Raw genomic sequence first — 20,868 nt, 5'->3', positions numbered from 1 at the left:
CACAGCATCACACAGCAATGCAGTAAGATCAGAAGGGATCCTACAGTCCATCCTCTTCCTTCTGATCCCAAACACTGTTAAGGTTACACGCCCAACACACAAAAGGCAGTGAAAAAAAAATTCTTCCAGCTCCTGACAAAGATTCACATGAGACTTAGTTGTCACATCTGGGGTGAAGAAGGTTGCACAAAGATGATCAGGAGACATCTCTCTTAACCCTTTCCCATTTTGTCACATTTTTGAGTACCCCACATTTCTCTTGCAGCTATTGAAAAGGGAGCTTTTATATCCTCAAATTACTGGAAAGCACCAGCCTGGCATTGTTTCCTCTAGTCAAGAGAGCACAGACTTAAAGGGTTTCACTGACATGTGCTCAAATGACACTGTTCAGAGGAAGCTCCCTTCACTTCCTTGCTGTACACAATCAAGGACCTGTAGAAACCATGCTACCAACCCACTGAACTCACCAACCAGGGTGTTATTATTCTTCTTCCTGTTCAAAAACAAAGGCTGATTACAGAATAAAACAGCATACTTGAATAAGCCAGATGGAGGGTAACTGCTGCTGCTGCCTCTCTTGTTCTGCAGAAAAAAAGTTCACTACCTGGACATCTTTCAGCTAATATGATGCCATTCTCAGTGCCTGCTGGCCAGCGGGCTACACATTTCACAAGACAACTGATCTAAGAAGTTTGTTTCTAGAAAAAAAGAAAAAAAGGGAAAAAAAAGAAAAAAGTTACCAGTTAGCAATCAGGCTACATGGCTCACAAGGACCAAAATAATCACCCTACAACTGTTGCTGTGCTGGAAAGACAAGGAACATGAGGCAGAGGAATACCTCTTGTGATTCACAATACCTGGTAGGAAGGTCTGGCTTCTTCCAGAGTCTCTGCTGGTGGGTTGGATCTCTCCAGCAAAGTACACAGACACCCCATCAGCAGTTAGAGGCCCAGAGTTTGATTCTTCTGAGCAACAATGGTAAGATGGAATTTTCTGGGATCCATCAGGTTGGGGAATGGAAAATCTGTGACCTATTGAATTGATAAAGGTTGGAAGAAGCAAAAACTAAGGGGGGTAAAAGGTAGTTGAAGAAAAAAACCCTGCCTTTTACCCTGCACCAAGAAATTTAAGGTAAATGAATTGAACACTGGCAACATGGAAGACAAGGGGGAAAAAAGGAACCCACAGGGATGCTTGCACTGTAAACCTCGTAAGTCAGGCTGCAAGGCACATACCTCAGCAACATATTTTCCACATTTCACCAACTGCTGTTGTCCAGGCACTTTCTATTTTCAAAACCTTCTATGTATATAAAATGTACACAGGCAGGACAATACTTTTTCATCACATCCCTGCGTTCAGTCATGTTTTCTTTTCACAGGGATTCTTGGCTTGGAGAAATGAAAAGTGCCATCCCTTAAGAAAAGCCTTTCCTTTTAAACCCTTTCAAATTTGCCCTGTTTTAGCTAAACGTGACGTTCTTTGTGAACGTTAAACAGTGGAGAGAGAGACTGAGAGGGAGAGAGAGACACACACTCACTCACTCCTGGGGAAGATATTCGTCCATTTAAGGAATGAGAAATCATCACATTCAGCAGCAGGTCTAAATACAGTAATATGAAGGTCCCTTTCGCTCCCCCTGAGCAGGAAAATGTCACTGTGTACCAGACACTCAAATACTCAGGAATCAAGTAAATCCCTCATTTTTCAGAAGGGAGCCAAAGAACTCGGGTGAACAAAGATGGGGCTGCAGTGGCCACAAATGACTTGCTCGGCACCATTTCTCTGAATGGTGTGTGCTGCCATGGCAGGGTTAGAGGCGTCACGGGACACGGCGCAGCATTCCCTGCTGGCGGAGAAGAGGAAGGGGCGGTGGGATCTCACTCGCTGCCTTCAGCACCTCCTGCTGCCGGGGTGGGAAGGAGCAGATGCTGCGTTCTGCACCCTGCAGAGCCTCCTGCTGGGAGGAGAGGAACCGGAATAGCTGCCTTGTACTCATGGGTTGATCCATCCCTCTGCACCATGGGAGGCAACCTAACAGTGCCCTGTGCTTGGAGCTATGGATGTTGTACTTGAACTGCACTTACACCATCCTCCGTGCTGCCTCCTGCTGACACAACCTAGTATTGGAGTCAGAAAATGGACCATTGATGTCCTTCAGAAAACAGTTTATAAGGACTGAATTTCTGTAATAGTCCCTTTTCCCTCCCTCTACCACCCTGCATGTAAATTTCTCCCCAGAATAAGAGCCACAGTAATCCAGTGACAGCCTGGTGTTAAATAGTGGTAACTCATATTTATTACAATTATATACAATTGTATTTTATATTTGAAATCTATACATGATCACACAGACGATCACACTTGCTTGGTGAGGACAGTGAGACTCAGTTGTCACAAGAATTGCTCTGCTAAGAGGCTCTGATGCAGTGTATAATATAATTGGACACCACCATTTTACCAGCTGAGAACACAATGCTGCAAATGAGAGGTTTCAAAATTCACTCGTTTAATTTGTGTATAGCCCCAATGGGGCAAAAAAAGGCTGGACTGGGCAAGAAGGGTCAGTGGTGTACCTCAGAGCTGGAACTGCTCTCTCTTCTGTAAAGACTGCTTTGCTGAAGCAGGTGCCTGTCACACGGTAGGTGCAGGTCTTAGCTGATCATTTAAGATTAGTTTTCACTGCATTTAGGGGGAAAAACAGGCAAGAACCATTGCAAAATTCAGAATTAACCACCTATTTCAGCATCTGATATCACCTCATTCATTCTTTCATTCAGGGCAGCTATAAATAAAAATGTAAGATTTCAAAAACTGATGTGAACTCCTTGTCTTTGGAGGAGGAAGGGTAGTAACTGGGATGACTGGGGTCAACTTCTTTTAAAGCCTTCTTTTATGGGGAGGAATCATAACAAAGCCACATGTTCTTGTGGATTTTACTGTGGCCATGAAACTGGGCTTGGTCCTCAGCAAGAGGCCACCTTGATGAGTTTAAGCATGTGGGGTGGAAATAATGTTCTTTGGACCCCACAGAAAATCAGTGGTTTTAGATGCTAGGTAGTTTCTGGAATTTGAGGCTTGTCATAAGGCTTGGAAGAGCCAAGACTGAGATCTGGTGAGGAATTCAGGGTTAAAAAGTTCTTTTTTTGGCAACAGAATATCAAGTAGTTGACAAATAAAACAGGGTGATTTTGGAAAACAGCAAACTGGTTTGGGCCTTTTGTGGGGATTAAAGGTTTGTGAAACCAAAAAGCTCAGGACAGATTGGTTTCTGAAATTGGACAGAAGGACTCTAGGATGCAGCAAAGGTGCTGACTGTTTCAGGAGAGATGGTGTTTTTTGTAAGATGACTTTTTCTGTAGCTGTGGTGCATGGTAAGGCGATTGGTCTTCCAGCCTAGGCAGTGACCCCAGCTCATGGGGAGAAGGTGGGTCTGGGAAGGGAGAAGCAGCCACTGCAACACTGCAAAGCCCTGTGGTGAAACAGGGCCCACCTTGTTCACTGGTTAATCATGACCCTATTCAAGGTCAATCATGGGAGAATCACCGGAGGGGATGGCGGCACTTCTCTCCACAAAATGGGAGAGGCACCAGGGACAGTGCAGGAGCTAGGGAAGATGTACAGCAGCAGCAGAAGAAGCCAGAGTGCCTTAGTCAATCTCGTTCTCGTTGCTGGCCCCCTCAGGTCTCCGTAGCTTTTCCACTTGCTCATTAATCTGACCATCCCCTCCTCGCCGGTCCTCAGTCTGGACACCCAGACATTCCTCCTCATCCACGTGGCTAACATCATCATCCTCATCGTCCTCTTCCTCCTCTTCATTCCTTTTGTTTTCCCTTTTCTCCTCCTCACCCTGCACCTCCATCCGCACTTGGCTCTTGACATCAATCACTGCTTTGTTGCTCTCCTCTGTGCTCAGCAGATGGCAGCTGACCTTTGATCCCTCAGGGCTGTGGTTCTCCTTGACTGGTGAGGAGGTGGTAGACTCGTTGCTGACAGGTGAGATGTCACTGCTGCTATTATGGTTGGCAACAACAGGGTTGGAGGGTGAGCTTGGCTTCACTGGGATCTGCCATGATGGGATCTTAGGAGCCGAAGGGGAGGGAGGGAACTGCCTCCTTGGGGTAGGGGAAGAGGGGAAGAAAAGGAGAGAAAGGGGCTTTTATTAAAAGCACTGAGGGGTTATCATCAGAGAATTGTATTGGCTCTGGGGAAGTCAGGTAAAGCAGGACTGAAACTGCAAGTTTCTTTTGTCATAAATGAACACAACCAACGCTACTTCACTTCTTCAGCCAGAATCTCAAAGTGCTTTACAAGCACCTGGTAATCAAGCCTGCACACAAGGAAAATATCACAGCTGGCCAATCTGAAGTACTAAGGTGATCTTGTTGTGGCCAATTTCACAGATTAAACTAGCACTCAGGAATGCTGCCTGTGGAAAGATATGAGTGTCCCTTTATAAAACAATCACTAATTAATTAGTAAAGAAAATTCCCACTGGAGCAAGAAGTCAGACACACCAGGTCCTTGTGCCTGAGCCAAGGAATTTCACCACCTGGCTCTCGCCTCCACTGTCTCTGAGTCCCAGCATGCACATGACATGTTTGGGCCAGGTCCTGGATGCCAACAAGTGGGTTCAGCTTCTCTGACTTGAATGGAGTCATATTAGCTTGCACCAGCTGAGAAAGCTGGCTGCTCTGTCCTTGAGTCCTTTTCTAGGTGGGCTTTAAGGATTTTATAGTGGCAAGCTAAAGCCCAGCCCTAACAGGAGACTCCAAGTACCCAACAGGACAAATGTAAATGCAGTGGGGAGCACTGGTGGCCTCAGAAAGTCATCCATCATGAACAGCAAAGCAAAAAAGCATGTGTGATCTAGTACTTCCCATGCATCTTTGTGTATGTGAAAGGTAGGAGTATGAAGAGGTATCAGGTCAAGCTCTGAAAAGGATGCTGTGTGACAGGGAGCTCTCATGCCTCTCAGGTGAGCTGGCTGGTGCCATGGACGAGACCAGAGCAAACAAAAGCTGGCTGGTCTCCTACAGTGAGCACTCAAACACAGCAGGTTACATTTTCTTAGACTGAACTAGGAACTTGCTCTCACCTCCCTCTTCCTGCTGCCACCACCAGCCACTGAAGAACTCTGCTGATCTAACCTCTCTCTCCTCTGAGTGCATAAGCTAATGTCAGCATTATTCAGCCAGTATCAGAAATGCAATCAACAGATTCAATTTGGAGACTTTCTTGGCTCCGATGTTGCTGCTGCCTCCTCACTGCAGAAACATTTGGCTTTTTCTTAAAAAACAACCGCCCCAAGAGTTTTCTTTTTTTCTAAAAAGCATTTATCCCCAACTTTCCTGTTGCTGAAGCGGTATCACTAACTAATTCTCTCCCCAGCAGTGATGCTAGTAGGACCCAGCTTAACAGACAGTAGCTTAGTATGTGTCCTCAATCCTCCAAAGCTTTCTCTTGTGCCTCCTGGGAGGAATGGGAGGTGTCGTGACAATTCAAAAAGACATTAAAGCCAACACACTTTTCAGACTTCTGAAAAGCCCATTTGCTGAGATCCAGAACATGGCTAGTCCAGTATTTGACTGATCTTTGAAGTCCATCACTTAGGAAACAGATGACTTGAGAAGACTTCGTTGTAGGTAGGAGGCAGCAAGAGAGTCATATCAGAGTGATAGGATCAGTAGCTGAAAAGCCAGATAAACTCTTAAGTAATGTACTTGGAAAAAAGGAATTTCCTCAAGAACTGAGATCTGATCCCACATTTGTGTCACCTCATTTTAGATACCTACTACATTGTAAGAAGCCTGTACCTGAGCTAGCTGTTGAGAGCAACAGGCTCTGCTGAAGTGCAAATCTCTTCATCCTGATTATGCCCTAACCATGAACAGGTCAGCTGAACTGTGTCCAGAACTGCCTCTCTAACAGAAGGCAGGTGCAGATGCAGCCAATATCTCCAACTAGATGAGAGGCATCCTGACTGTAGTGAATGGCAGAGAATTCCTCTATCGTAAACAAAAAGGAAAAATCTTACTAATTACCCAAAGCACTGTGTGATTTAAGGCAAGGTTGAAAAGCATTTTGAGACCTGCAAATAGAAAGTGATAGTAGAGTGCAAAGTGGCATTAATAAAATAGCAGTAACAGGACACAGAGCTAGTTCCTGCTGGAAATGCTTTTCCTCTCCATGACTGAGAGAAACCCAGAAATCAACCCTTTCCCCACACAATAATCTGCTCATATATTCCATCCCTACCGGTTTAGGAGAAGGCCTTTTAACGAGTAGATCTCAGATTTCAATTCATTAATATTCTGTGACTCCAGAATCCAGTTGGTAGAAGTTGTAGCCTGGAACATTAAAAAGAAGACATAAAGATAAAAGCGTCAACAGGGAGACAGTTCACAAATGTCAGTTTTCTCTGTTATCCTCCCTCTCCTCCCATCTGGAAACCTCCAGCCCTGGGGATAACATACAGAAGCTCTTGTATTTAAAATTTCTCAGATCTGAGCAAAACAACTTCCACAATAAAGAAGGACTTGAATGGGTCCCCACGATGATCAGAAATAATTGTCTCGGGATGCTAAGACTATTCCAATATTTGCTGTGTGTTTGGGGGCCTAATTAACCTTGTCTCCAACATGCCATGAACACCACTGCTGGAGCATCACTAGCATTTCTTTTTCGATTAGAGGGAGGCCAGCACTTCTGAGAATCCAGACAAAGCCACAGAAGATGTTTTTCACCAACATATCAGACAGAGAACAATACAAAATGAGGTAAACTAAATCACTTGACATTGACCTAATGAATGATTTCTAGAGAAGAACTAGAACTAGATCCTGAAAGGCAGTGGGGGTTGCACTGAATCAGGTCCTTTACTGTCCTGTGACTGCACTTAGCTGAGGCAACAGATTCAAATATTATATATTAACAACTTCTAAACCCATTTGTTCATTTATCCTAAATCATGAAATAACAAATCCATTATCTGCACCCTGTGGGGTTTATAGAGGTGGGCTGATAAATCCATGCTTCAAAGTTGCAAAAATTTTCCCTACTAGATCTGAAGAATTAGAGCTTTGCTTGGGTTCCCAGATTGCATGTCCAGGAAGCAGCTGGGACTAGACACTTTCTCTTGGATATTTCAAGGCAATGAATGCAAGTTGATAAGGAACTCATGGAAGCTGCTGTGAGCACTGTATCGGAATTGCTATGGGATATCAGGCAGAAATTAGAATAAGGTAACAACTAAGGAAAACATGGCAAATTACACTTCTGGTAATCTTTCTTTTTACTCCTTCAAAAATCTGAGAAATGGGAGGAACATTCTGAAAGACAGATCATGACCTATGGTTACCCCATCCTATCACTCCAGCAACTCCTGCAGTGATGGGCTGAGTATGGGACCAAACAACACTCATGCCTAGCACTACCCATTGTAATTTCTGCTAAAAACCATTAAGACTGAACTCGTTTGTGAGCACTGCTCCAGAAATACTCCTAATAAATCCCCTGACAATGGAAGCCAGGACTGAAATAACACAAAGCTCCTCCTCAGCAGTTCCTACAAGATGTAGCCAGAACTGGTTGTTCCTACTTATTCTTTAAACAGACTTTGGCTAGTGCTGGGTAACCCTGGACACCTTCACAGCCAGCACTCCTCACAGTGACTTCTGGGCTGTGAACCCAGTGAGCTGGGAGAGGCTCAGCCTGTAGTAGCTGTGATGTACACACATGCGTTCCCTCGGGATTCACACTCTCAGCCCTCAGACAGCAAGAATCCAGGAGCCACTGTTCTGGCTTTCTGAGACCTTGAAAGCTACAGCAGCACATTAACAAGGGAGTGATTTCCACTCACTGGCCTGCAAAGGACTCAAATTTCCAAAACACATATGGTGCCAGATGCCTTGGATTTAGAAATAAAATCTGACATCTGGGGCTTTTTAGCCAGTCTCTTTAAAAAACAGTTGTAGAAAATTTAAGCCTTGCATTTTTATGTACGTTTTTTAATTACTTAAAGTCCCTCTTTTTAATTTTTTACAGCATGCCAGTAGGAGTTTGAAAAGCTGATATAAAAACTTACATTACAGCTGAGAAAACACAGCTTTTATTCTTTGGTTTGTGGGGTTGCCCAAGTTTTTCTTTGTACACATGAGGTTTAGATATCATAACAATGTGTGCTACTATTTCAGTGCAGGGGGCAGAAAGGGGGGAGGAAAAACTTCTTCAAGACTAAACCACCAAGACTCTTATGCCCTTTTTCCTTCTTCAAGCTTAACATGTGGTCTTAATCTTAACACTTAAGACCTGAAAACAGTTTTCCAATTTCCGGACTGGCTCCAGGCCACTGACAGGCCACAGTTCCCAAGGAAAATTGAAGTAGAGTGTTGTGACCATAAACTGGCTTTCATGGTTGGGTTTACAGCTGTGCCACTGAGGGATTCCTACTGTACAGTGTGCACACCACAGCGTCAGCTGTGGGCCACCAGTTACACACCATCAAAGAGTTTGTACCAGATTAAAGTGTAAGTAAGGGGAGAAGACCACTGTTCATGCTATAGGTAAAAGACTGTAAGCATTGTCCAAGGCATTTCATAGAAAAAAGAAACATCTCTCTCTGTACAGAGAATACTGCAACATAACTTGGGCCTGAACAATCACAAGTTTGTGAGTGAAAGGGAGACTTCATCTCTCTGTGACTGGTTCAAAGCCTCACCCTTACTGGTTGGCAGAATGCTTAGGCCAATGGCTGCAAAGTACTTTGGGGATGAAAAGTGCTAATTCTGATTGCCAGAAAGAAATTTTGGTTAAAAATTGTTACTTGCAGGTTCACACGTAACAACACCAACTAGTCAGAACTGATAGTTTTATTCCTAGGGTCAAGTCAGGAGTCAAGGGGAATGGGCCACCATGTATGACCAATGTAGGTGTGATGGGGCCACCTGTTACACTGAGATGACCAAAACCACTGAAACATGACATCAAACAGTAAAATGTTCAGCCATTACCTGGCCTGGATCTGAAAAAGTGACTTAAATGCAGTACTTCAATTGTGTACTTGGCTGCACAGGATTAAGTCATTGTTTTGACAATGTACAAGGGTACAGGAGAAATATAAACATGAAAAATCACACATTACACACAAATAAAAGCTTCACATAACTGGTCTTTTACCTCTTTTGGTCAGTGGACTAACAGCACAATTAATTCATCTCAAATGCAATGCATAAGATACAGAGCTGAGAAGAGGTCTGAGGCCTCAGACCCACAGGCAGCAAAGCCCTCTCAGAAGTCAGATTTATTTTGTTGAGTAGCCAATTAATTTCCAGTGCTCTGAATAGCCTATGGAGAAGCCAGATGCTGAGAAACTGGCTGGGGATATGACAGAGCTGAAGGCTAGACTGTGAATCTAATAAGGTGCTTTCCATGTGCCCACAAAATAAGCCATGCATGGTCAAAAGAAGGTGGCGATGTTCTAAAGGTGAAGAGTTGGAAGTGGATACCTTAGAAGCTGCCAGTTCTTGTGTGAGATCCTGGATTTTCTGTTGTTGCTGGATTAGCAGTTCCTGGACTGCTGCTAAGGTTGTCTGTAACTGAGTCACTGTGAGGGGAAAAAGCAGGAGAGTGTTAAACTGAGTTACATGCACACACACACACACACATGTCCTTCCTGCTGTCTAGCTACAAAGATGCCTCTATTCCTACTATATTTAATTTATCTACACCCGCCTGCTCACTTTAATCCATATGATTTATCAGCACTACGGGTAATCTACCTGCACTGCATCTAACCTCCAGTATTTCTAGTTTATCTTTCCATTGTATAGATGTCTATAGCCCACAGTATATCCGTCCAAAACCTCTCCCTTCTAATTATATTGGTTTATGATTTGTACATCTCCCTGAACTTAAACAGTGTTTGTATCATTTATCTACCCTGGGCCTCACACAGGCAGGCACTGGGGCTAGCTGCAATCTGGGAAGAGGCTGGTCTCAGGATTGACCTTAGGGTATCATGAGAAATGAAAGATGCTTTTCTTCTCACCCTCCACTAAAAAGTGTAATTAGCATCCTCCCACTCTCAGTCCACCAGCTCCTTCAACCCTAACATCTTTAACAAACTTACTGCTGAAAATCGTACTTTTCCCATCCCACCAATTGAATATAATTTGCTCTTTTTCCCTTTTATTTCAGAAGAACACCCTGCATTTCCCTCCTATACCCCAGCAAACACTGAAGAACTTCTGCAGGAGTCCAACTCCAGCTGTAGGACAACATTTTCTATTTTGGTACTTTACCCAAAGCTTCCTGACAGTAAACAAGCTGGTAAAATAAAATAAAATTAAAAACTCTATTGGTGTGACAGGTAACAGCTAATCCAAACCATCATTAGGGCATTGGGTAATGAACAGACACCCTATAGAGTCAATAACAGAGAAGGTGGCTGAGGTCAGGGAGGCACAGTAATTACAGACTCTCCTGACCCTTCCTTGAATTTTCAGATGGAAGGTGGGGGGAAAACACCAAAAAAAAAAACCCTGAAAACATCAGAGAAGCAGAAATTAAAAATGAACTTTACAGCCCTCCGAAAGGCTGTCATTTTATTCCCCTTATTAATATTCTGAGGTTGGGAGCCTTTCCGTAAAAACATAATTAATTGAGGCCGTGCCGACAGTAAACAAGCAATTTCAAATTAAACCGAAATGACGGCGGCTTCATTTGCAAATGTGAACAGATTCTCAGAGCAGATAAATGAAGTCACCACATAAAGTGGAGATGGAGGGAAAGAAAAGGGTGGGGGTCTTGGCAGAATGGAGGATACAGAGAGAAAGGCTTTGAGGGATGAACTGATGGAGTCATTAATCTTTACCTGTCTGTGTCACACTGCCACTCATCTCAGAAAGGTTTGACTCAATCCTCTGAAGTTGTTTCCTGTCTTCCTTGCCTCCCATGATGAGAGGAAGCAGGTATTTCTGCATGGAGTACAGAAACTTTCTTAGGAAACAGGGATATGCAAAGCCTTCTTTCTAATCTACCTGAAACACCCTCAAAGTCCACCACCCAAACCTCAGCCTTTATCACAGAGGCAGTGATCATTTCTCCTCACACCTGGCTGCAAAATGGAATTCCATCTACAGGAGTTGAAAGAAATGGCAGAGGAGGACATACCAGTTCTGCGTTTACATCTTTTGGGGTGCTAAAAACCCGTTCCTAACTGCATTTAAGGTTTCCTGGGACAGTTCTCAGTCCAGAGAAACATCTATCACATCAAGAGCACAATTTCAGATCTTATGCTCTCAAATGTGAACACACATTCATACAAGGCATGAAATGCAGAAGTGGAAAGAACAGGAGAGAGGTTCTGGAAAGGCCAGACGAAGAACAAGCCAGGGAATGAGAGATATTATAAAACCTTTTGAACCTTGGCAGGGGAAGGGTTACGAGTCGCAGAAGGAAAGGCAGAGATCTGGAGCACAAGGAAGAGAAATAAGGAACCAGGACTAAAGGAAGTGAGAACCAAGCTTTTATTTGTAAAATAGATTTTACTAAAAAAGGCTGTAATCGTTAATTAGTGAACAAATAAACATGAAAACCATTAACCTCTTATTAAGTCTTCATCTCTCTTCTATCTGAAAAAATAAAACACAACTTCCACTGGACCAAAGCTCTTTACACTCTGCTGTGTTGACCTGAACCACTTACATCTTTTTATGTAGCCACAGAATATGATTGTTTACCAAAGACATTATCTAATGTCACCACATTGCTGGAAACCAACTGCAGAATGAAAGAATATGTACAACTGAAAAAACAGTGCACTAGAAATAAGAGGGGGCTGCTGTCTCTACCATACACAAGCAGACACACGCTTGCTCTGCCGTGGTCTAAGCACATTGGAGTAAAACTACAGGACACATGGCAGACCTAGAAATTAGCACCTTCTTTTCAACCTTCTGATTGGTCAAAGAAGAGTCTTTCCTACCCGTGGTGCAGGATCACCAGTGGACAAATCATAGACCGGGCATTTTCATGTTAAGTGTCTGCATTCTTTAAATACACCAATGGCAGTGTCAGTAAGAACAGAGATGCTTCACTATCTTGGAACCAACATGATAATTTCAACTCAAGCAGTGTAACATCTTTCTCTCAGAGTACAGTGTAAGAGTAGAGAGGGAGGCATTACCTTGTAGAGCTGGTGGAATCCAAAGGCAATTCCTGCCATTATGATAGCCAAAGCCCCATAATCTCGCCATCTGGATCCAGGTGGACCTGAAGGCCAAAATCAAGGAATAATCATAGTCAGAAAAGCAGGTGACAGCATTTCAATACATCCCTTTTATCAGATAAAAGAGCAATGAATAATGCCAGTTCTGCTGCTTCTTAGCAGGCACAGATTTACTGAGCAGGGGGCATGAAGATGCTGGTAGCCCCTTAGGTACAGTGCGTAGGTTCCTGGCCCGAGGACACTGAAACATGTCTCCAGACCTCTAGCATTCACATTGGCCTTGCACAAGATGTCAAAGGGAGACAAATCACAGCAGCAATTAAAGAAGTTCCATCAAGCTCCTTTGCCCTACTCTTTCCTTACAGAAGGGAATTCGAACCCCACTGCTCTTTGCCCAGATAACTGTGGTGTTAGTGCTAGCTAAGGTTACCTTCTTACTTGAATACCAATTGTTCTCCACTACAATAATTTTTTTAAACGGGGACAGAGCAAGAGACCCAGAAGTGTGCAGAAAATAAGAAAGAAGGAAGTGTTTTGAGAAAGAAGATAAATCAGGGCAATAAATGGGTTTATGAACACTGTGTCAGCGATTATGGACCATTTCAATAAGGAAGGATCCAGTGTCTTTCAAGCCTGAATTATGAATAGGGACCAAGGCACACATAAACAGCAGAGAGAAAATATGCAATTAAATACCTACAGAGGGAGGTATAGAAGGAGATAAAAGCTTGAGATATTTAACACACAGTTCTGCACAGAAGCTTTGAGGCTTCACAGAGCACAGCAAAGATATGGTACGCTCTGCTCCTTCAAGCAGAATCAGAAGACACCTGTAGTTTTCCACCAGCTTTATCCTTTCACCTCCCTCGCAGTTCCCTTAACAAATCTTGTACTGCCCCCGGTTTTCTTTAATAACAAAGAGGATGCAGAGTGATCTTTCCTGAAGTTCAGTGGCAGGATGTGGGCAGAACTGATGAGGTGGAGGCCGGTGTGCAGTCTCCAAACAGACAGATCCAAATCTACATGTGACCTGCAATATCTCGGAAAGTTCTGTTCTCCAAAGTTCGAATTTAGGCTTTCAAAAGGAGGCTTAACTGGCTGAAATCTCTGGAAGTTTGTCTCCTTTCTGCTTTGCTCACCTATTGCCTCTTTTCCTGTTGCTGAGATCTTCTACAGGCATTTCATTGCACGAGTTACACCTGATCCCAGCCCTCAGGTCCTACAGACAGGCACTGACACTCACATTCTGGCACTCACGGCTTCTTGCTACATTTTAGGACACAGCTCCTCAAATTATCCACTGGCTAGAAATCTGAACAAATTAAAGCATCTCTGTCAGAACTGGTGAGTAGTGTCACCAGCAGTATTTTGGGCTGCTGCAGTTGCAGTTTTGGTGCTTAGGCACATGATCAAATTATCATAACTTTTTAACTTAATGAGTTAACACACATCAGCTAAGCTGCAGTAACTGGCTGTGTACATGTCAGGATTTAAAATGATGTCTGGGTAATCTTGCTGCAAACCCCAGCCATCCATCCCACTTTGCCCTCCTTACTTTGCTTTCAGTGTCATTTCTGTTATCTGAAGTCCAGTTGTTCAATTCTGTGCCCCAAACTTCTGACTACAAATACCCTTCAATGACAACGCAATTTGTTCCAGGCTGAACAGCTTGTTCTAAGGGGTTAATGAATCTCAGAGGGTCTGTGGGTCCAGCTGTTCCCTGTCCATGGCAGTCCCTGGTGGCTGTCCCTAAATACCTCCCAGCTGGTGACCTCTGAGAAGAAAGGAGACACACCTGTAGGACCTGGCTAGCTTTGCCCCTTCACCTTGCTCCTCTCTTCCTCCATTCCTGTAATGCTCGAGCTAAGAACATTTTATTGCCCCCTGGTTTTCATTATTAATGAAAAGGGACCAGAATGATCTTTCCTAAAGTTCAGAGAGTCTATAAAGACAAGAAGCTGAAATGCCATTTTACTCGTTTTAGAGATATGTGAAATAATTCTGTCTTGTGGCAAAAAAAAAAGTGAGGGGGGTGGAGAGGAACAGTGAGTGAGGGACGCAGTAAAGGCTCTGCACTGACCACATCAACTTTACAACGTTATGAAGAATGTCACAGCTCTGCCTAAAATCCACAGTCAGTCTTCCTTTTTCTCTGCAATACCCTAAAACATATGGTGGAGAGAGGGTTAGAAGTTTCTGACTTGCAACCTCAGTGCTCACACTGACTTATTTGCATATCCTCAATTTCCCGACTTGTAGAACTACAGTAAGATTCAGAGAAAGTGAAGAAGCACTAACAGCCCAGTTGCTCTTCAGTTTAGGTACTGGGGAAGTAACAAACCATTCTACATAAGAGACCCTCAAAGGGCAAATGGAAGGAACCTGGACATTTTCTCCAGCTCTGTGTTTTCTGTAAGCTTATTTACTTTTCACAGCAGCAACTGTAAATTGCCCTTCCAAAGTAAACACTATTTTTCAGATGCCTTTTGATCTCAGAATTAACTTTCTTGCCATCAGTTAATTAGGCCTTGTGCATCTGAGTAAGGTCAGCCCCACCAGTATCCACGTTTAAAACTAAGGCTGGAAAAGGTCATTTTCCAAGACCAAACAGTGAACCCACACAGAGGAGTTGGGGATAAAAAAAAAAAAAAGAGTTTGGATTCTAGTTACCATTTTCAATGGTAAGAGAAAACAGTGTATTCTACAGCCTCCCACATAATGATGACACAGGGGTGGGAGAAGAACATCCAAATGTCAAGAAAAAGTGTCACTGGAGCTGATTTTGAAGCAGGTGTAAAATCTGCACAAAACCCCATAAATGGAGACCACAAATGGGAGGAAGAACACAGACAATACCTGGATAATAACCATGTGGCTTTGCACACCTAGCTCAGAAACTCCCCTGAGTTTGCTTGTAATTACAAGGGTTAGAAAGGTAAAAATATATATATAAACCCAATTAATCATTTAAATATTTAAAGTCAGATTTTTGTCCTCACTGCTAGATTAGTGTATTTCATAATGCCAACAGCAGACAGCCCTGGTTTTTTACTGGGGGTTCATTTTAGAGCATGTTTAAACTAGTCAGATTGAGTGATGCTTCCAGCAACTAATCGCATGTCAAATAAAAGATATTTTATGTAATAAATTACTGCTACAAGTAATTCAAATGTCATTTATCAGTTTTATTATCAGTCAGGCAAAGTCTTGTTTCTCTATATTAATCAAATTCAAGCTTTTTTTAAGCTTTTTTTTTAAGCAGTTTTGACACCTCTTGGCAAAAGTACAAACTGGAGGGAAGGAATTACTCCTCCAGAACAGGAGGAGAAACAGGAGAGATAGGATTTAGCTAAAATACACTGTCTAGAAAATTGGCTGAATTCTTGTCTCTTCCTCCAAAAAGTTATTGTTTTTCTTAAACCAAACCCAGAAGGAGGTTGGAATACTATGATACTCTGAAGGTCTACAAATATGCTTCCTTCTCATTAACTTAAGAATAAGAAAGTACTTACATAGGTAACAGCTATTTCCAACAAAACCTTAGAACATTGGGTAATACCTACACTAGCAATTTAGTTTGCACAAAAGGAAGTATTTCCTGCAACTTCAAAAATTAGAACAGACTGAGTTGACAACAGCAGGAGATCAAGCAAGGAAAATCAAAGGTGTGCATAGGATTTATGACTCACAAGAATGGACACCTGAGGCTGGAGCAAGATCCCCAGTTCAGCTGTCTGCTTCATTCCTGCTGAATGAACTCCTGAGATGGTTCTGTGGCCATCCTGAACTTCTGTACTCATAACCCACAGTTTTAAGGTAATTAAAAAAAAACAAATCAACAACAACTTGTGGGGAGAAGGGACAGAGAGAAATAAGGTTTCTCAAGACACTAATCACTCAAGACACTTCTTTTTGCTCTGTGGGGGGTAATTCCTTCTCTCTAGTTTTGTGATTTTACATAAAGGTGTCAAAACTACTTTAAAAAACAAACATACCTTAAGAAGAACCAAAACTATCAAACACAAAGTAGTTCACAGTCTTCAAGACCTAAACTTCAGCAGATCAGATGCTGAATTCCTGTCTTCTTTGGGAAAGACAAATACAGCTCATAATCTTTTTCAATATAAGCTTTTCAAATACAAGTTGTTCCCATCAATAAGTCAAAGATTCAGCAGTCTACCTATCTCATTAGTCCTTCAGACATACTTTTGAAATTCAAACCTTGGGGCATCGCAGCACTAGTGTCATGAATACTCTGTAAGAAGATAAGCATAACAGATAAACAGAAAAAGTAGTATCTTCCTCTGTAAGTGACAGCCCCTGACAAAGGTCTGAAAGATAAATTGACTTGGTAAACTATCACAGAAACAGCTGTCCTGGAGCAGATTTGGACCAATTCAGAAATATTCATTACAGGCTTAGCATCCAACTGATGAAATAACCTACAGCAAGCAAGACATCTTGAAAGAGCACTGAGCCACTGCACAGTCTCATCCATAAGCTCTAGAAAATTCACATATTCTTCTACCCCAGTACTACACCAGTCAGGAACTGGAACAGGGGCAGATGACACCTAATCAAAACAAGTATTTTGGTCAAATGAACACCATGTATATTTAGCTGTTTATTATTTTTAGACATCCATTTAAAGGTTAAGCTGAAATAGAAGGTCTAACAGTAACAGTTAGAGAAGGGAGGAACAGTATCTAATGAACCTATTGTCATAAATGCCCTGATTTTGGGGCTGCTAGAAGGGATTAGCTCCCAGGCAAAAGCTTTTGGTTCAAATGATTTATAAAGCAAGAATCAGATCATAAAGCTAGAGCAGCACTTTACAAATACAACCCCTACAAAAGCTTTACTTTGGTGGTATATTTATTCACCTTTGGTTTCCGAGCACTGCAGAATGATACTTTCAGACTGCTCTTTGGAGCTGTTACTGGGAACATTTTGATGTTTAAATATTAGTATTTAAAAACTCAGAAAGCAAGTCTAGTATTGTCTGGAGTATGTGACACACTAATAAACAGAGCCCTTAGTGAACTGTTACATCGGTCAGTAGCTGATCTAGAGCTATTCATGAGCAGTATCAAAATCCTATTCTTAATACCTGGCAGGTAAGTTAAGCCCTTTTCAAACTGCCAGACACACATGTGAGATGAACAGCTTCTTTTGATGGATTTTTAATGGTGTGTACTTTGTTTTTTATTGTTTGGAGCTTAGATACTTTTTTGCGAGTTTTGTTTTAAAATGCAAATATATATGTAAATTTTGAGTCTACACAAATTATGTTGGGACTTCAAAAATTCTTTGAGAATACATTTTGTACACAAAACCATACAATCATAGCCACAGAGTCTACAAAGATTTTCTGCTTCTACACAGAAGATTATTTAAGGTTGAAGAGAGAAAGATCCTTAAAATTAAGGATCCTTATCAACTGTTTACTATTACTTATAAGTTGACAGCACTCTTAAACTCAGGGAGTTGGACTCAACTATCCTTATGGTCCCTTCCAACTCAAGATGTTCTATGATTCTATGAACTGATTGCTTGCCTGACTTAGGAAAATAAATTATCTAGCTAAAAGACAAAACTTTATGATGAGGTTCAACAGTTTATTGAACAGAGTCCACTGTGGCAATAACTAAAGATGTAATAGTGTTGCACTTTAACAGCGTCTTCTATTCAAGACTCTAATTAACTCTATCACAAATTAATGACCTAAATATTAGAAAACTCTACTGATGAAGGGAAGCATGACCTTCAGTTTTATAATGGAAGACTGAGTCCTATGTTGACTAAATGCTTTTTTCAAGTCCTTATAATGGTCAGAATCCAATTTGTATTGACTGCACACCTGGAGGTCACGAGGTGTCGTAGGTATGATGTTTACTTGTAGAAGATGATCATTTGTATCTCATTTTCTTTGAGTAATATGATCTTGTCACAGGCATCAACAACCATGAAGTGCACTCAAAGTAACATTTGATGTCCAATTCTGACAAAACGTGTGGTGTTATTTGAACTGAAATCTAGGATCTAGGCAGAGAAATCTGTGGAATTGCTGCAGAAATCACTGCAGAAAGTAACAGGACGAGATGTTTTTCCAAGTGTTACTTACTATGCACCACAGGGTAAGAGGGCTGAGCTGGCACCAGCTGTGTAGAAGGAACTGGGGACTGTGGCTCATCCGTGCTTGTGCCCGACTGCTGGAAAGCCAGGTCGATTTCTTCATCTGTCAGGCCTGGGGGAGCAGAGGAAATGAAATCAGTTTAGCACCTTTACCCACTTGATGCACGCATAATTAAATTCTCAAGCCAGGCAGAACCCTTTCAAGCTGCAAAGAATTTTGGCACTGACTTGAGCAGTAATGCCTCCCCAATTTTGGATTCACTGGAATGTCTCCCTCTCTCTTTCTCTGTTGCAATTTAACCTTAAGCGACAGAATATTAGCCTCGACGCTGCTTCCAAATGTGGCTCATTCAATTTCCTTAATTTATCCTTGAGTTTATTGCTGCTTTTGAAGTAGCTTTCTATTGCAATTCTCCATTCTTCCCCCGAAAAAAAGATACCATCAACTGCAAATGTGGCTCATTTTAATCTGTAATGGTGTAAAAAAAAAAAGGAGGGAAAAAAACTAACAATAATGCATGAAAACAGACAGGGAAACAAAAAACTAATTATTGGGTTAGACGACTAATTAGTCTAGATCGTTTCCGAAGACGGGAATAATTTGCTTTATTTTATGACAAATGCAGAAATAAAAAGAAAAAATCAGGACTGACTGTGATTAGTATGAATGGGACACAGAATGTAAGGAGGAAATAAAACTATAACAAAACAGATCAAAACAAGGCCAAGCCCAAACTTTCAGCTTAGCATTGCCCCGGCCTACTGCTGCATGATTAGATTGCCCTAGGGCAGCCTGGTTTTTATTTCATGCAGAGTTGTAGTCACACTGCACACATGGTACATGTTGCTGCAGTCACTCCTGCCATCAGGAAATGCCAAGGTGACCATCTGTAATTGGCCACAACATATGGAAAGGATTTGGCCAACAAGGGGAAAAGAAAAGCATCTAAAGGATTCACGATGACTAGGCGTCTGTGAAGAAGGAAGCACAGCTGGATTATTTTTCCAACAGGAGAAAACATCCTCTAGGAAAAGAATTTAGTACTCAGATGGCAACTATGATGTGGGGCCTGGAGAGCTGTGTATTATTTGTTATGTTATTCTCCTGCACAGAAGCAGATAGAAAGCCAGTGTCCCTTCTATGAGGAGCATGTGAAGTGATTCAGGACCTTTTACTATACATGCAGAGTGTATGCAAAAAATATTCAGAAGGGTTGGAAGTGAAAATACAGATTTAAGGAAAGAGATTGAGAAGACAAGAGACAGACCACTTGCTTCTCACAAAATTCTTGCAGGTGCTGAGCACAGTGAGGAAAATGGTACAAATATGATGACAGTGAGAGAAAAGTGAAGGAATTCAGTCTCTCCATCACCTCTGCTTGAGATCCATGAAGTATTGCTGGGAGATGAAATTCCTGAACTTCATCTTTTAAAACAGCTCTTTAACATTACAGGGAGATGACACCATATAGAAAATGGACAGGCTTCTGGGTATATTACCCAAGTTCCAAGACATTTTTTCAGGATCTTAAACTTCACTGCATACTGGGGGTCTAGACAGAATTATCTGCAGCACAAACATTGTTGCCAGAAATAAATACACAGGTCTGTCTCAGAACTGCTATTTAATATCATAAAGCCCTAACACGGTGCTTCTGGTATTCAGAAGGCTTTAAAACCATTAAAGATCTTTTGCTTATTTCTGTCAGAATGTAAGATACTATTCTATCTAATCTAAAGTGCAGATACTGATGCACAGAGAAGCTGGGTCATTTCTCTAACGTAGCAGAAAATTGTCAGTGTCAGAAACATTATCAGAAATCTGAAGTTCCTGATCTCTGGTCCTGCAATCTGATAAAATCACCCCTTTACTTGTGCTTGATGCATGCTGCAAACAGTAAGGAACAAAACTCACACATAATACCATGGAACAAGACCTGCAGTGACAGTAATAAATGGCACGTGAACACAACTCAGCCTACTTTTCTAGTCACAAAAGCAGTATTTATGGTTTCTAATCCATGGTAAAAAGCGAAGTTCTAATCAGAAAGAAACTTTTTAAACCAGCTTCTAATTATCCAATGTAGGAGAAAGCATAAACAGATGCCAACGCTGCAGATCACTAGCAATTATGGAATTTCATGAAGATGGAGACAACAATAACTGCTGGCTGCAAATGTGGCTCCCACTAGAATAGGGCATTTTGTTCTATTTCCATGCAAAGCTAGAAATCTGATACATATGGAAATGTTTGGAAGTTATGGAGGATCCTTACTTCATTCTACAAAAAGAGCAGGGGACAATGCTTTTAAGTTTCCTAACTGTACTGCCCCTTCAATTCTCATCCTGTCGGAGAACAAAACCTAAATCCTTTGCAGACAAAATTAACTTCTAGGATTATTCTGGTCATGCCAGCTATGGACACTCAAGTATCACAGTTTCCACTAAAACCTTGCTGGGCTGTGAAGAAAAAGCTGATCTGAGTGATAGAATGATGGGAAACC

General features: G+C 41.9%; 1 protein-coding gene across 2 annotated transcripts in view; it reads right to left on the bottom strand.

Annotated features, from left to right (window-relative positions):
* Nucleotides 1-2,271: 2,271 nt before the first annotated feature.
* The window catches only part of PEX14 (peroxisomal biogenesis factor 14), a 75,857-nt gene continuing 57,260 nt past the window's right edge, over nt 2,272-20,868 (bottom strand). For both annotated transcript variants that reach the window (XM_051637244.1, XM_051637243.1), the window contains exons 4-9: nt 18,354-18,476; nt 12,188-12,273; nt 10,874-10,976; nt 9,507-9,604; nt 6,259-6,350; nt 2,272-4,115 (exon numbers count right to left, since the gene is read on the bottom strand). In XM_051637244.1, coding sequence (XP_051493204.1) covers nt 3,650-4,115; nt 6,259-6,350; nt 9,507-9,604; nt 10,874-10,976; nt 12,188-12,273; nt 18,354-18,476 — 968 coding nt within the window. In that variant the 3' untranslated portion in view covers nt 2,272-3,649. The remainder of the gene's footprint in view (nt 4,116-6,258; nt 6,351-9,506; nt 9,605-10,873; nt 10,977-12,187; nt 12,274-18,353; nt 18,477-20,868) is intronic.

This window comes from Apus apus, chromosome 20 (genome assembly GCF_020740795.1).
Source record: "Apus apus isolate bApuApu2 chromosome 20, bApuApu2.pri.cur, whole genome shotgun sequence".
Classification (NCBI taxonomy): domain Eukaryota; kingdom Metazoa; phylum Chordata; class Aves; order Apodiformes; family Apodidae; genus Apus; species Apus apus.
Note: the sequence above shows the minus strand (reverse complement) of the source record. Positions and strands in the feature narration are given on the sequence as shown.